Raw genomic sequence first — 17,188 nt, forward strand, 5'->3', positions numbered from 1 at the left:
CTATATCTAATTCTGAACCGATTTCTATGTAATTCACCAGCAATGTCAAGAGTAACTGCCAAATTTCTAGAGAATCGGTTAACAAATGACTGCACTAAGTTATAATACCCTGTACCACAGTAGTGATGTAGGGCATAAAAAGCAATAAATCTATTATTCAAAATAGATTTATGATTCAATTATGAATTTCAGCACAACTTTAGTTGCGTTGCTAACGAAAAAATTTGTGATAGAAATTTCCATATCATACTTTTCCACAAAAAACAAGTAAAAAGGCGCTAGGTTCGGCCACATATATGCCCAAGGTGGTGGGTATCCAACCTTTCGCCAAAATCCGGTGAAAAATGCATACCTTATGCCCCATAGCAGCTATTGGGTTGCCCAAAAAGTAATTGCGGATTTTTTAAAAGAAAGTAAATGCATTTTTAATAAAACTTAGAATGAACTTTAATCAAATATACTTTTTTTACACCTTTTTTCTAAAGCAAGCTAAAAGTAACAGCTGATAACTGACAGAAGAAAGAATGCAATTACAGAGTCACAAGCTGTGAAAAAATTTGTCAACGCCGCATATGAAAAATCCGCAATTACTTTTTGGGCAACCCAATATTTTCTAAGGTGTCACTCACGATTTTCCAAGCCACAATAGTACAAAAAAAATATTTTCCTCATATTTTATGGCCGCTTACCTCAAAAAAATTGATTTTTTATACCTTTTTTGCCTGAAGTAAAAAATATTCTTTGAACTAATATTATAAGCCTTAAATGGCCTAACATTATCCTACCACCTTCATATACAACTCTATTGTTTTTTTTTTTTGTTACCAATTTTCTTAGGTGTGACTTGGATTTCCTTTATTATGATTGCTAGCAAACACTGTAATTTCTGAACATTAAATGATTAATATTTCTCTACCTCAATAGTTAAGACATTTTGCGTTGTAGACTTTTTTACCCAATTATCGTGAACATTAGGCATATATTACACCAAACGTACACCTACATTTAGGTTATTTAATGTATGCTTAACAAGACACTATTGCTAGTTAAGAATTTCGTGACAATTTTGGGTTACTCATTAACACACTATTAAGTAATGACAAGTATGTCATCAGAATATGGGGTTTGCTTGGGATTTTCTAGGGAAAGGGAGACAAGTTTTGAGAGAAATTATGAAGTAAGGGACTATATTTAAACATAAATATAAGGACTTTAAGAAATCGTGAAGTATTTTTGATAAATTCATAGAAAGTTTTAAGTTTAATATTGGAATTTCTATTAACTTTCTTTTTTTCGGCAGTAAAAATCCTTTTATTAAACTACTTTCATAGCTAGCCATATCTATGAAAGCTTCCTTTGGGTCTTCTCTTTCATTTCCATACTCTGCTATGATTTTATCTTTAAAAATGTCAAAGTTATAGGAATTTTTGTGATTATACTTAAAAATTAATATAAATCATACGCAACAGTGTCCCCAAAGAAAATTCTTTATAGCTTTAAAGATATTAATTGTATGGTGACAGGGATAGAGCCTATGACCCATGGAGCTCTTCAAAGAACGGTAAAGAACAAAGAAGCAAAAAAATATATAAAAAATTTCCTGAGACGAAAGAAAGAAATTAAAAATATAGGAAATTTTGTCAAAGTTTCTTTGCTATAAGAAATTGTGTAAATATTTCTTACAAAAACCTTTTTTTTAATATTTCTTATAAAAGTGGTTGACACCTCAGAGTATTTTTGCCATTTGTTTAAACCCACCACTATAGGAGGGTCTAGTCATTCCGTTTGTATCACCTCGAAATATTGACCTAGGACCCCATAAAGTGTAAAAATTCTTGACCGTCTTGACATCCTGAGTCGGATTAGTCATGTCCGTCCGTCCGCCTGTCGAATTCAAGATAGCGTCGAACGCGTAAAGCTAGCCCCTTGAAATTTGGCACAGATACTTTATATTGATGTAGGTCGTTGGGGATTGCAAATGGGCCATATCGGTACAGATTAGGATATAGCTCCCATATAAACCGATCTCCCGATTTTTGAGTCCCTGGAAACCACAATTTTCATCTGATAGTGTTCTGTTTTGACTTCTAATAAGTGTGCCAAGTACCGTCTAAATCGGTCAAGAACCTGATATAGCCCCCACATAAACCGATCTCCCGATTTGACTTCTTGAGCCGCCTCCTGGAAGCCGTAATTTTCATCCGATTTGGCTGAAATTTTGCATGCGGTGTCCTTTTATGACTTTCAACAACTGTACCAAGTACAATCCGAATCGGTCTTTTATCAGATAAAGCTCCCATATTTTAACAGATTCCATGGTAGTGGATTCCCAAGATTCGGCCCGGCCGAACTTAGCACGCTTTTACTTGTTTTCACCTGAAATAAGTTCTGGTACCCAAGATTATAAATTTTATACCCTAAACGGCCACTGTGGTACAGAGTATCATAACTTAGTACGTTTGTTTGTAACACCCAGAAGGAAGAGAGATAAACCCATTGATAAGTATACCGATCGACTCAGGATTACTTTCTGATTCGATTTAGCTATGTCCGTCTCTCCGTCTGTCTGTCTGTCCATATTAATTTGTGTACAAACTACAGGTCACAATTTTCCTCCGATCGTCTTAAAACTTGATACTGACATGTTTTTCGATCTAGAGACTCATCCTATTGAAATTGAAAAAAATCGGTTCAAATTTTTATATATAGCTCCCATATATATGTTCGTCCGATTTGCAGTAAAAATGCAATAAAATGGTCATTTATTTACCGATTCTCACGAAATTTAGCAGGAAGGATTTCCTCTTGACTCTTGACATTACTGGTGAACTTCATAGAAATCGGTTCAGATTTAGATATAGCTCTTATATATATGTTCGACCAATTTGCAGTAATAATGCAATAAAATGGTCATTTATTTACCAATTCTCTCGTAATTTGGCAGAAAGGTTTTTCTTATGACTATCGATATTACTGGTGAAATTCATAGAAATCGGTTCAGATGTAGATATAGCTTCCATATATGTATTTCGCCCGATTTTCACTTCTAGAGCAACTGCAAGCGCATTTGTTGACCAATCTCGCCAAAATTTTGCACAACGCTTTTCTCGACAACTACCACAATGTCTGAGAAGTTTGCTCCAAATCGGTTCAGATTTAGATATACCTCCCATATATATGTTCGCCCGATTTTGATAAATATTCCAATAAAGTGCTCATTAGTAAACGAATTCTCTCGGAATTTGGCAGGAAGAATTTTCTTATGACTCTCGACATTACTGGTGAATTTCAATGAAATCGGCCCAGATTGAGATATAGCTGTCATATATGTATATCGCCCGATTTTCACTCCAAGAGCCACAGCAAGCGCATTTAATGACGAATCTTGCCAAAATTTTGCATTACACTTTCCTCGACGACTACCACAATGTCTGAGAAGTTTGCTTGAAATCGGTTCAGATTTAGATATAGCTTCCATATATATGTTCGTCAGATTTTGGGTAATTTGCTATGATGTTGTCATTTGTCAACCATGCTCGAAATTAGATACGGATTATTTAATAACCCATCTAAAAACGTCCGCCGAGGTCTATTAAAATTGGTTCAGAATTGGATATAGCTTATAAGGTAGATGTAGGGTATTATACAGTCGGCACCGCCCGACTTTTGCCCTTCTTTACTGGTTGTCACCTAATATAGGTTCTTACCAAGATTATAATTTTTTTTACTATCTTTTGCCTCCTAGTCATATCACACCAAAAGTGACCTCAATTATCCCTGCTCCTACTCCTTTCCCTAAATATTTTCCAAATATCTTTCAATATTTGCCTGCAAGCTTTTGGAAGACTACGTCAGCGGCCCAGTAGTTGACGTATTCACTTGTTTGGTGATTTTATCACCCACCATGGGACTGGCTGCCAGCTAAAGCAACAAGAGAAAAACGGTATCGAATTTATTAACATTGTAACTTTTGGTATTTCCCCGATTATCTTTTGGGTACAAATCAGAGCAATAGTTTTTCATGTTTTACATATTCTGAGTGGGGTATTTCTGGTTGACTTTGTGTATTGTTTACTTCATTTGTGATTCCTTGTTATATGATTTTGTGTGTAAGTGTTGGTGTTTCTGTTTGGTTTTTTCGTGCACGTTTTCACATTTGACGTTGATTAATGTATTTCGTTAGGTGGCATTTTCCATTTGGGTTAAGTATACATATTTACTTAATTATTTTCCAGGAAATAAACCGTCGTCGTCGTACTTCTCATTGTCGCCTTTTGCGTCTTCGTCATCACCATCGACATTGTCATTCTTATTTAACGCACCTTTTTTTTGTAAGGTGAAAAACGCAAAAGCCTTAAACCGGGGGTGGAGGGAGGTCTGTGTTGTTTTAGTTATCTGCCCACATTGGTATTAGCAATTGGTGAAGTAGGTGGTGGTGAGTGATAAATATTTTTTTTTTTTTGTTTTGGCGCATTTTCTCATAAGCCGCCTAAGTGTAGGCTTGAGGTATTGTTAACGCCTAAATGTATACTTTGAATATGTGTTGGTTTTTCTGCTTTCTTTATTAATATCGAAACAAGAACCCACACACTTTTTCTTTTCGCCTTTGAGGAGGCCCAGTAAGTTTTGAGTGGAGGAATAGAATATTTAAAGTTTTATTCTTGGATTTTGGCAGGGGTGCAAAGACATTCAAGGGTGGGAAAAGATACATATATATGAGGCAATTTCCATGGAAAATTTTGTCAAAATTCAAAATTTTATTTTGATAGAAAATGTCGTCAGAATTTTATTTTGTATTGACATTTTTTTTAATGTTATGAAATTTTACATTCCATAAAAACTGTGTCAAAACTCTTTTTATACTCACCACCGAAAGAACGGTGGGTATATTTGTCATGCCGTTTGCTACATTTCGAAATACTCATTTTCGACCTTATAACTATACCCTATATATTCTTGGTAATCGTTAAAATCTAAGTAAGTCTAGACATGTCGGAGATGGGCTATATCGGCCTATATCTTGATGTAGCCTCCATATAGACTGATCTCCAGATTAATGGTCCTGGGCCTATAAAATGCACATTTATGACCCGCTTTTGCTGAAATTTTGCACAGTGATTTGTGTAAGAGGCCTCAAAATCTGTATTCAATACGGCCCAGATCGGTTTATATACGGATATATCTCTCATGTATACCAATCTTCCGATTTAACGTCTTGGGCCCATAAAAAGCGCATTTATTATCCAAATTCGGTGAAATTTGGTACCGCCATTCTTGCCGAGTGTGGTTCAGACTATACTTTGATATTGCCCTCGGTCTATATGACCGATTTAATGTTTTGGGCCCATAAAGAGTGCTTTTATTACCTGATTTCGCTAAAATTTGGTACAACCAATTATGTAAGGCCTATCAACATTCTTACCCAGTATGCTCCCGACTGGACCTTATTTCTATATATCCCCCTTATAAAGCGATCGCCCGATACAATGTCGTTTGCCCATAAAAGCCTCAAGCACTGCGAGTTGTGCTAGTCCCCTCGATATCCGTACCGAGCAAGGTCCAGATCGGAAACTTTTTCGATATAGCCCCCATACAGATCGATCTCCCGATTTCAGGTTTTGGGGCCCATAAATGTCGCATTTATTACCCGAATTCGCTGAAATTTGACCTAACAAATTTTGTGAGGCCCCTTAACATTATTGTTGAGTATGGTTCACATCGGACTATATTTGGATGTAGCTATCATATATACCGATATCCCTATTTAAGGTATTAGGCTCATAAAAGCCGCATTTGTTGATTGATTTTGCAGATATTTGTCACGGTGAGTTGTGCTATCCATTTGATATCCGTACCGAGTGTGGTCTGGATCCAACTAAATTTGGATGTAGCTGTCGTATATACCGATCTCCCGATTTTAGGTCTTGGGACGATAAAATTCGCATTTATTTCCAGTTAGCTGTCTTAGGCCCCTCGACATCCGTACCGACTATGATCCAGATCGAACTATATACCCATCTTCCAATTCCGAAGTCTTGGGTCCATAAAAAGCTCAATTATGGCCCGATTTCGCTGAAGTTTTGTACATTGTGTTGTATCAGGCTTACGATGTTGAACCCACATTTGGCCCATTTATTACCGATTTCGATGAAATTTCTTACCGCGACGATCGAAACTGTCGAGAACATCAGAAAAAATGTTTAGCGGTGTTTATAACCTCCTAATGCTGGCGACATTTGTGAGGTTCCTTGCCATGTAAAAACTTCTCCCCAAAGAGGGAGAAAACGAAAGGGGTAGTTTTATTACTCTTCCCAAGGGAAAGGGTAGTTTTAGTACAATTTCCCAAGAGAAAGGGTGGTTTTATTACCCTTTTGCTAAGGGAAAAAGTAGTTTTGTTACCCCTTTGCCAAGGGAAAGGGTAGTTTTATTACCCCTTTGCCAAGGGAAAGGGTAGTTCTATTACCCCTTTGCCAAGGAAAAGGGTGATTTTAGTACCCTTTCCCAAAAGAAAGGGTGATTTGGGTTCCCTTTCCCAAAAGAAGGGGTAGTTTTAGTACCCTTTTCGAAAGGATCGGGTAGTTTTAGAACCTTTTTCCAAAGGAAAGCTATAGTACCCTTTCCAAAGGGAAAGGGTAGTCCCTTTGGAAAGGGTCGTTTAAGCACATTTTCCTCTGTGAAAACGATAATTTAAGTATCCCTTGGGAAAGGATAGTTTTAGTACCTTTTCCCTAAAGAAAGGGTGGCTTTGCCCTAGGAAAAGGTTGTTTTAGTACCCTTTTTCCCGTCAAAAAGGGTAGTTTTAGTACCCTTTTCCCCGTCAAAAAGGGTAGTTTTGGTATCCTTTCCCACCCGAAAGAGTAGTTTTAGTACCCTTTTCCTGCAATAAGGGTACTCAAACTTCCCTTTTTTCTAAAAGAAATTTTTCTCAAAATTCTGTTTTTTGTTTCAAGAGGCGCTTCAATAAATAAATTCAGCCTAAGTTCAACATACCATGAAGCCTTCACAATTAATATCGGTGATAAGTAATTCTTAACCAAATTACGAAACGCGTCCCATAGTGGTTGGAGTGTGTTGCGATCTCTGGCTTTCCTTTTCCATTTTCCCAAAAGCGAAACTAACAGGCAGGATTTTCGCCCTAACAGGCGATAAACTTGAAAACGAAGAAATTCTACTTTTTTCGAAAAATTTTCTCAAAATTATATTTTTTTTTTTTGTAATATTTTCTTAAAATATTATTTTGTTATAAATTTTTGTAAAAAGATTTGCTCAAAATTCAATTTTTTAGAACATTTTCCCAAATTTTTTTTCATAGAATATTTTCTTAAAATTTTATTTTGTTGTAAATTTCTATCGTTTTTTTTTTAATTTTCATTTAGAATTTTTTTCTATAAAAACATTTTGTCAAAGATCCATTTCTAAGGAAAATTTATAAAAAAAAATTTTTCCTATAGATAATTTTGTCAACATTTAATTTTTATAGATAACTGAACCAAAATTTTTGTTCTATAAAAAATTATTAAAAATTAATATATTTTATATCAAGTTTTTTTTAATTTTTTCGTAGTTTCCTTCTATGTCCCTTACTTCTTTAAGAAATGCCCCATATAAGTTGGACATTTTTATATACGTGCATAAGTTTTTCATTCATATACAAAATTCTGTGGCATACTTTGTGGCTGAACATATTTTAGAACATTTTCTCAAAATTTTATTTTCATAGAATATTTTCTTAAAATTTTATTTTGCTGTAAATTTTTATCATTTTTTTTTTTAATTTTTATTTAGAATTTTTTTCTATAAAAACATTTTGTCAAAGTTCCATTTCTAAGGAAAATTAAAAAAAAATCCTGTTGATAATTTTGTCAACATTTAATTTTTATAGAAAATTGAACCAAAATTTTTGTTCTATAAAAAATTTTTAAAAATTAATATATTTTGTATAAATTTTTTTTTAAATTTTTCGAAGTTTCCTTCTATGTCCCTTCTTTCTTTAAGAAATGTCCCATATAAGTTGGACATTTTTATATACATGCAAAAGTTTTGCATTCATATACAAAATTCTGTGGCATACTTTGTGGCTGAACATTTTAAGTGTTAGCAACACGCAAAGGTTAACTGAGCTGTTGAAATCCACATGTCTCAAAGTGGAATTTCTTTGTATTTGTGAGTGTGAGTGTGTATGTTTGTTTGCCACTAACCACTATTTGTTTGTCTGTTGCCTTTGTTATGCGTCACAAACGCCTAAAGCTATGCCATGGTCTAAAAACAACTTATTTGACACATTCAAATATATTTCGCATTTTATCTTGATGTTCTATGTTTCTGTGAAAACACACACATTTTGAGTGTGTATGTGTGTTTGTGTTTATATAAAAACGCCTGTGGAATGAATTCGTTGAAAATACCAGAGAGTTTAATGGTGTCATTTTTATATATCTTATTTTTATATAAAAGATTATGGCGATTAAGAAAACCTAACTAAAGACCTTAGACAAAAACCATTTCATCATAATAATTTGGGCATTGTGGCAGGATGAGTAGCAAGCATTAGGTCGATAACTTAATCCTTTTAACTGTGGGCCAAGCCTAGGTCGTAAACTTTATCTCTAATTCTAGCAAATAGCTATAACTTTTGTGAAGAGGCCTCAGTTTCCTTTTTTATATACCTTGTCTAAGAAAGCTTGATTTTCTGGAATAGTAATTATTACGATAACTTTGGATATCCATTAAAGTTCCACTTAATTAGGTTTTTAAGCAAAACCCATAAAACATATCTTTGATTACCATCCTGCCCATCATCAAACGAAACCTTACCTACTTCCTTTGGCTATAACTTTTGTATTTGGTATAAGGGTGCGGCTTTTTGGGGTAAAGAGTACAAACTTCACTCTTGGCACAAATTGCTTTTTAGTTAAAATTACTCAAACGAAAGTTCTATGTTTGAATTTCTTTGGCGAAACAAAGTTCTCATGGCAAAAATGCGGGTAAATCCAAACGTATTCAGGAAGTGTAGATTGGGGAGAAAGGTAAGCTGCCAGAGAAAAGTTTGTTTAAACTATTCGCTCTTGATATGATTTGAGTTCGAGAACTAGAACAGAAACGAATAGACCAAAAGTGGGTGAAGAGGGGAAATTAAATGTGATGATTATGATGATATCATTGAACGATTTAATGGAATTAATGGGGCAAAGGCTAAAAGGATTACAGTTAAGTTAAAGCCTCAATAAAGTAAATTGCATTAAAAATAATGAGGTATAGTTTTTCAGATGAACTAAACATTTAAAGAAATTAAGCTCTGCTTTTTAAAACATTCAATTTCAATGAAAGGAAATATTATTCTTATATTCTTTGAAACATATTGAGTCCATAGCATTTTATTTTGCTTTAAAATCGTTTAAGGGGTAGAAGTTGTGGGCATTTTTCTAAAGACTCCCAAAAATTAATGTTAATCATACGCACTATGGGCTTTTAATAAAATATTTTCTTTCTTCGAAATGAATCATTATTTCATTTTGTGAATGCTTTTCTTGGACAGAGTAGAGTATTCTGAGTCTATACTATTTTATTTTCCATTTATATATCTTATAAGTAAGAAGTTATGGGCGTTTTTCTAAAGGGTCTCTGAAATAATGGTAATCATACGCTACATGGGCCATTATTTAAATATTTAACTTCTCTGTATTCTGTCTTCCGAACATTAAGCCCCTTTACTTGTTAATTTTAATTTTTAAAAAAAAAGTTCGTGCAATTGTTACTTTCTAGAAAATTTTCTAGAATTTCTTAGAAAAAAATTTCTAAATATTATTTTTTAGGGTTAGGAACGTTTTTCTAACGGGTCTCAAAATTAATGTTAATCATACGCTATATGGGCCAACATCTTATATATAAAATTCAATTTGCGTTTGTTTTTTTGTTCCGTAGAGACTCAAAAACGGCTGAATCGTTTACCTTGAAATGTTCACAGGTTGTGATTGTATGGAAGGAAACATAGGCTATACAATTTTTCGATATCGGGAAGGGGACGGGTAGTACTCCAAAAGTACTACCCAAAAATAAAAATTGACCGATCGGGACAATATGGGATTCAAATGAAAGGTATTCAAGAGTAGAGTACGAATTTTATAATAAAAGTTGGGTTCAAGTACCTGGGGGGCCGCCCCAGCCCCAAAACCCCTTAAAATAGGTTTATTTGATGATCATGACAATATGGGACTCAAATGAAAGGTATTCGGGACTAGATTACGAATATGGTCAGGAAGTAGGAATAGGCTTTATAATTTATTGATAAGGGAAGGGGGCGGGTCCCTCCACCGTTACCCCAAAAAACACCACCCAAAATCAAAAATGGGCCAATGAGGACAATATGGATATCAAATGAAAAGTATGCGGGAGTAGATATCGAATTTGGCATACAAATTCATGTCGAAGTATAGGCGGTCACACCACCCCCACAAAAACGCCCAAAATGGCACACTGACCAATCACGGCTATATGGAAAAATGGAAGAACCGATTTTCTCGAAATGTTCATATATTGTGTAGGTTGGTCTGGAAGAAAACATAGGCTATATAATTTTTCGATATAGGAAGGGGGACGGACCCTCCCCCTTATGCCAAAACACAACCCAAATTCAAAGTGAACAGATCGGGACAATATAGGTATCAAATGAAAGGTATTGGAGTGTAAAATGCCAATATGGTATTAAAAGTTGGGTACAAGAAACCCAGGGGAAATTGACAATTGAATTGACAATTGATTGATGGGATTCAAGTGAAAGGTATTCAAGAGTAGGGTACGAATTTCATAATAAAAGTTGGGTACCTGGAGGGCCGCCCCAGCCCCAAAACCCCTTAAAATAGTTTTATTTGACGATCATGACAATATGGGACTCAAATGAAAGGTATTCGAAAGTAAATTACGAATATGTTCAGAAAGTAGGAATAGGCTTTATAATTTATTCATAACGGAAGGGGGCGGACCCTCCCCCATTACCCCAAAAACACCACCCAAAATCAAAAGTGGACCGATAAGGATAATATTGGTATCAAATGAAAAGTATGTGGGAGTAGATATCGAATCTGGCATACAAATTCATGTCGAAGTATAGGGGGTCACCCCACCCCCACAAAAACGCCCAAAATTGGCACATTAGCCAATCGCGTATATATGGGACTCGGTTTGTTTGTTCCGTATAGACTGAAAAACGGCAGAACCGATTTTCTCGAAATTTTCTCATATTGTGTTGGTTGGTCTGGAAGCAAACATAGGCTATATAATTTTTCGGTATCGGACGGAGGACGGACCCTGCCCCTTATGACAAAAACACAAATCAAATTCAAAGTGGACAGATCGGGACAATATAGATATCAAATGAAAGGTATTGGAGAGTAGAATACGAATATGGTATTGAAATTTGAGTCTAAGTACCCATCGGGCCGCCCCAACCCTAAAACTCCCCCAAACAGACATATTGGACGTTCGTTTCAATATGGGGCTTCGGGTGTAGATTTCAAATCTGACATACAAAATCATATCGAAGCATAAAGGACTACGCCATCCCTTAAAAACGGCATTAGACCTATTATGACTATATGATACTTGGCTGAACCGATTTTCTTAAAAGTTTCATAAATTGTGTACGTTTGTCTGGATGGAATTATAGGCTATATAATTTTTAGATATTGGGTCGAGACGGACCCTACCCCTTACCCTAAAAAACATATCCGAAAGTGGTCCGATGGGCACAATAAGGGTATCAAATGAAAGGTATTGGAGACCAGAAAACTAATATGGTATTAAAATGTGGGTCCAAATACGCAAAGGCCCCCCAACTCCAAAACTTCTCTAAACTTAAATCAAAAGTATTAAACAGTAGATTACAAATATGGCATAAAACATTAGGTCCAAGTAATGGGAGGTCGCCCACCCCCAAATATCCCTCCCCATATGGGCATATTAGTCGAGCATGGCTATATGGGACTCAAATTAAAGTTATTTGGGAGTAGATTACGAATGCAAATTGCAAATTTTGCCCATGAACATTCCACTAAGGAACAGGGGCAAACTTCTCACATATCAATGAGTGCAGTCCGATTTAAGTTTTAAGCTCAATGATAAGGGACCTCCTTTCTATATTGGAGAGAAGTTTTACATGGCATAGTACCTCACAAATGTTGCCAGCATTAGGAGGGGAAAACTACCGCTGAAAATTTTTTCTGATGGTCTCGCCAGGATTCGAACCCAGGCGTTCAGCGTCATAGGCGAACATGCTAACCTCTACGCTACGGTGGCCTCCAGTAGATAACGAATATGATATTAAAAATTGCGTTCAAGTCTAGGTGGCGCTTCTCCTCCTAAAGATACGTCAAATGGATTATTTGACCCTAAAACACCCCCTAAACTGAATTTCATTTCCGTTGGAAATAAAGAACGAATTTGATATATATTTTAATGCAAAGTGCCGGTTGCTGCCCCAGCCCCAAAACACACTCCAAACGGTTCATATTTACCGGCCATGGTAATATGGGGCTCAAATTAAAGGAATTTGAAAGTGCAGCACGAATTTGATATCCATATTTGAGTCGATATGTCTGAGGTGCCATCCCTTCCCTAAAAAGCTTTTCTCAATACCATACCAGGAACCGAGCAGGGGCAAACTTCTCACACATCAATGAGTGCTTTCCGATTCAAGCATAATCTCAATGGTAAGAGACCTTTTTTTATAGCCGAGTCCGAACGCCGTTCCGCAGTGCAACACCTATTTGGGGAAAATTTTTCAAATGACCATGCATGGCATTGTACCTCACAAATGTCGCCAACATTAAGAGGTGATAACCACAGCTTTATCCGATGTTCTTGCCAGTATTCGAACGCGTTCAGCGTCATAGGCTACAAAGGCACGAATTTGAGGGACAGGGCCAAGTGTCCCCACCCTTAAAAAATATCAGAGATTTAAAGAGGGCGCAGCGGAGCGGGCCGGTTCGGCTAGTTTAATATATAAACTTCTCTGCAACTTCTTAGTTTCATTTCATAAAGGTTCCTCCCGTATTCTGTAGCAGATCTGCCGAACATTAATCCCTTTGACTTGTATAGTTTTAATTTTTTAAAAAAAGTTTCTGCCATTGCTACTTATTAGGACATTTTTTGGAATCACTAAAAAAACTGTCTTTTTTTATAGAAATTCCTATATTCAACTAACTTCAATTGTCTTTAATTGTCTGTTTAATTAACATTTTCTCTAACTCCTTATTTTTGTCCTCTTTTCTTTACAGTTCTGAAGCCTCGGTATCTTCCAAAGACATCTGCTGATGCAGCCTTCTGTATACAACACACAAGGACATCAGTTATACAAAAAATAAATAAGGAATCAATTCAATTGAATGGCTATCACCCCAACACAATGTCCGCTTCCAACAATCCATTGGTGGCTGCTGCAAACATAATACCATTGCCATTAGCACAAAACCACAGCTACAGCCATTCAAGCCATTGTCGTCAATATCGTTGTGGTCGTTGTCATACTTGTCCTTGTTTGTGATTATTGTTCTCTCGCCGCAAAAATAAATACTCCGAAAGTGATTTAGAAACAAAAATAAGAAGAAGAAACTAAGACTCCAAAGACTTTTAGCAAAGTTTTATCAAGTGTTGTGCAATTATCATACTTGGAGTACATAAAGAAGAAGACGAAAAGCTAACCACAACACCATCATCTCTGTCATACTTCAACTCAATTTTAATTGATTTTTTTTTTTATATAAATTAACAAAAGTGAAAAGAAGGAAAAAAAAAGTTTCCTTTTAATTATTTTAATTTAATCAAGCCGTTATCCCCATTCGCGTCACCACGCTTTCGCCTTGTATACCCCCTTGCCCGTTGAGTGTGGGGTGTACTTTGGTGTGTGTATTAAATTATCCTTTGACAAGAAGCCACAAGAAAATTCTTCAACGCGTTTTATAGGGCCTAAGTGCCCTTGGTTATGGCCTTTATGATGAAAAAGAAAAAGTATCGTTTCAATGTCGAGGTCCAATTGCAGGAATTAGAAAATGTGACTCTGGTCAATGAGGTGCTATTTGCAAAGATACGTCTATTGGATGGCGGCTCCTTTCAGGAATACAGTAGCAGGTGAGCATAAATGAAAAAAAATTGTAATACAAAAAAAAAACAAAGAAATAAATAATTAAAAAATCAATTGAAAAAATTATATAAATATAAATATAAATATATAAATATAAGAATTGAAAAGCTATCTATAATAGCTAAAAAATAAAAAAAAAATAAAAAAAAAATTTTAAAAAATTAAAAAAAAACAAAAAAATAAAAAAAATAAAAATTAAAAAAATTTGTTTAAAAAATGACAAAACAAAAAAATTGATTGGTCCAATAAGTACAAGTCATTGTTCAATTTTGGTATTTTTGGTAGCTATATCTAGAAAGATGCCTTCTAGTTCCTACTGTGGAACCATACAGAAAAAGCCCAATAACTTGCGAATGTTCACATCCGCTACATCAGACAGGTTCTCAATGAAATGAGAATCTAAAGTGGAACTCCTTCTGAATGCTAGTGCGGGACACACACACAGAAGGTGTTCTATAGTCTATTCTTTTCGATATCCTCAGAGCTTCTGCAAAGTCGTTGCTGGCAACCATCAGTCTGTCAGCATGTTTTCCCATTAGACAGTGACCTGTCATGATGGACGCAATGACTGAGACGTCTGTTCTAGCCAATGACAATAGATAAGGCCAAAAGCTCAAATCGAAAGATCGGTCTATATGGCAGCTATAATCTGGACCAATCTTGGCCATATTGAAGAAGGATGTCGAATGCTTTAACACAATTCACTGTCCCAAATTAAGACATAATCGGACAATAAATGCGCCTTTTATGGGGCCAAGACTTTAAATCGAGAGATCGGTCTAGATGGCAGCTATATCTAAATCTGAACCGATTTTTGCCAAATTGAAGAGGCCTGTCGAAGGGCCTAATACAACAACGCAACTCACTGTCCCATATTTCGGCGACATCGGTCAATAAATGCGCCTTTTATGGGCCCAAGACCTTAATATGGCAGCTATATTCAAATCTGGACCGATCTGGGCCAAATTGAACAAATATGTCGAAAGCCCTAACACAACTCACTGCCCCAAATTTCGGCGACATCGGACAATAAATGCGGCTTTTATGGGTCCAAACAATAGATCAAGAGATCGGTCTATATAACAGCTATATCCAAATCTGGACCGATCTAGGCCAAATTGAAAAACGATGTCGAAAGACCTAAAACAACTCACTGTCGCCAATTTCAGCGACATTGGACAATAAATGCGTCTTTTATGGACCCAAGACCTTAAACCGAGAGATCGGTCTATATGGCAGCTACATCCAAATCTGGATCGACCGGGGCCAAATTGAAGGCAGACATCAACCGGCCTAACACAACTCACTGTCCCAAATTTCAGCAAAATCGGATAGTAAATTTGGCTTTTATGGACCCAAAACCTTAAATCAAGAGATCGGTCTATATGGCAGCTATATCCAAATCTGGATTGATCGGGCCAAATTGCAGATAGATGTCGAGGAGCCTAACACAATTCCCTGTCCCAAATTTTGGCAACATCAGACAATAAATGCGTCTTTTATGGGCCCAAAACCTTAAATCGAAAAATCGGTCTATATGGCAGCTATAGCCAAATCTGAACGGATCTGGACCAAGTTAAAGAAGAATGTCGAAGGTCGTAACGCAACTCTCTGTCCCAAATTTCGGCGGCATCGGACAATAAATGCGCGTTTTATGGGAACAAAACCTTAAATCAAGAGATCGGTCTATATCGCAGCGAACCGATCTCGACCATATTGAAGAAGAATGTCGAAGGTCGTAAGAAACTCACACTGTACCAAATTTCGGCGACCTATCTGGGCCAAATTGCAGAATGATGTCGAGGGGCCTACCACTGCTCACTGTCCCAAATTTCGGCAACATCGGACAATAAATGCGTCTTTTATAGGCCCAAGACCTTAAATCGAGAGATCGGTCTATATGGCAGCTATATCCAAATTTGGACCGATCTGGGCCAAATTGAAGAAGGATATCGAAGGGCTTAACACAACTAAACGTCCTAAATTTTAGCAAAATCGGATAATAAATGTGGCTTTTAAGGGCCTAAGACCCTAAGTCGGCCGATCGGTCTATATGGGGTCTATATCAAGATATAATCCGATATAGCCCATCTTCGAACTTAACCTGCTTATGGACGAAAAAAAGAATCTGTGCAAATTTTCAGCTCAGTATCTCTATTTTTAAAGACTAGCTTGATTTCAACGGACAGACAGACGGACATGGCCAGATCGTCTTAGATTTTTAAGACGATTAAGAATATATATACTTTATAGAGTCGGAAATGGATATTTCGATGTGTTGCAAACGGAATGACAATACATCCATCCTTTGGTGGTGGGTATAATAAACAAGTACTAAGCGTACTAAGTTCGGCCGGGCCGAATTTTATATACCCTCCACCAGGGATCGAAAGTTTTTTGCCCGATGTCTCTATAGGCAAACAAATGATAATGGATAAGAATGTCAGATTATGGACCGCTTCAGACTATACTTGGTTTAGATGTTGGAACCCATCGAAGAAGTCATTGTGCCAAATTTCACCCAAATTGGATAAGAATTGCGTCCTATAGGGTCTTAAAAGTAAAATCGTAAGATCGGTTTATATGGGAACTATGCCATGTTATAGACCGATTTAGAACATATTTGGTACGTATGTTAGAGGTATTAGAAAAAGTAAATATGCAAAATTTCAGACAAATAGGATAAGAATAACACCCTCTAGATGCTCATCAAATAATATCGGGAGATCGGTTTATATGGGAGTTATATCAGGTTATAGACCGATATTGACCGTACTGGGCACAGCTGTTGGAAGTCATAACAGAACACTACATGCAAAATATCAGTCAAATCGGGAAAAAATTTCGGCTTGTAAGATCTCAAGAAGTAAAATCAGGAGTTCTGTTTATATGGGAGCTGTATCAGTTTATAGACCGATTTGGACCGTACTTAGTACAGTTGGTAAAAGCATTAATAAAACACCATCTGCAGAATATTAGCCAAATCGTACAAAAATGCGGCTTCCAGTGGCTCAAGAAGTCAAAACGAGTGATCGGTTTATTTGGGAGCTACAT

The 17,188-nt window shown here is 36.2% G+C and overlaps 1 protein-coding gene across 5 annotated transcripts in view; it reads left to right on the forward strand.

Moving 5' to 3' along the window:
- The window catches only part of LOC106088406 (serine-rich adhesin for platelets), a 244,646-nt gene that overhangs the window by 175,441 nt on the left and 52,017 nt on the right, over positions 1-17,188 (forward strand). For all 5 annotated transcript variants that reach the window (XM_013253904.2, XM_013253906.2, XM_013253901.2 and 2 more), the window contains exon 4: positions 13,272-14,121. In XM_013253904.2, the coding sequence (XP_013109358.1) occupies positions 13,976-14,121 (146 nt within the window). In that variant the 5' untranslated portion in view covers positions 13,272-13,975. The remainder of the gene's footprint in view (positions 1-13,271; positions 14,122-17,188) is intronic.

Source organism: Stomoxys calcitrans, chromosome 3 (assembly GCF_963082655.1).
Source record: "Stomoxys calcitrans chromosome 3, idStoCalc2.1, whole genome shotgun sequence".
Lineage (NCBI taxonomy): Eukaryota > Metazoa > Arthropoda > Insecta > Diptera > Muscidae > Stomoxys > Stomoxys calcitrans.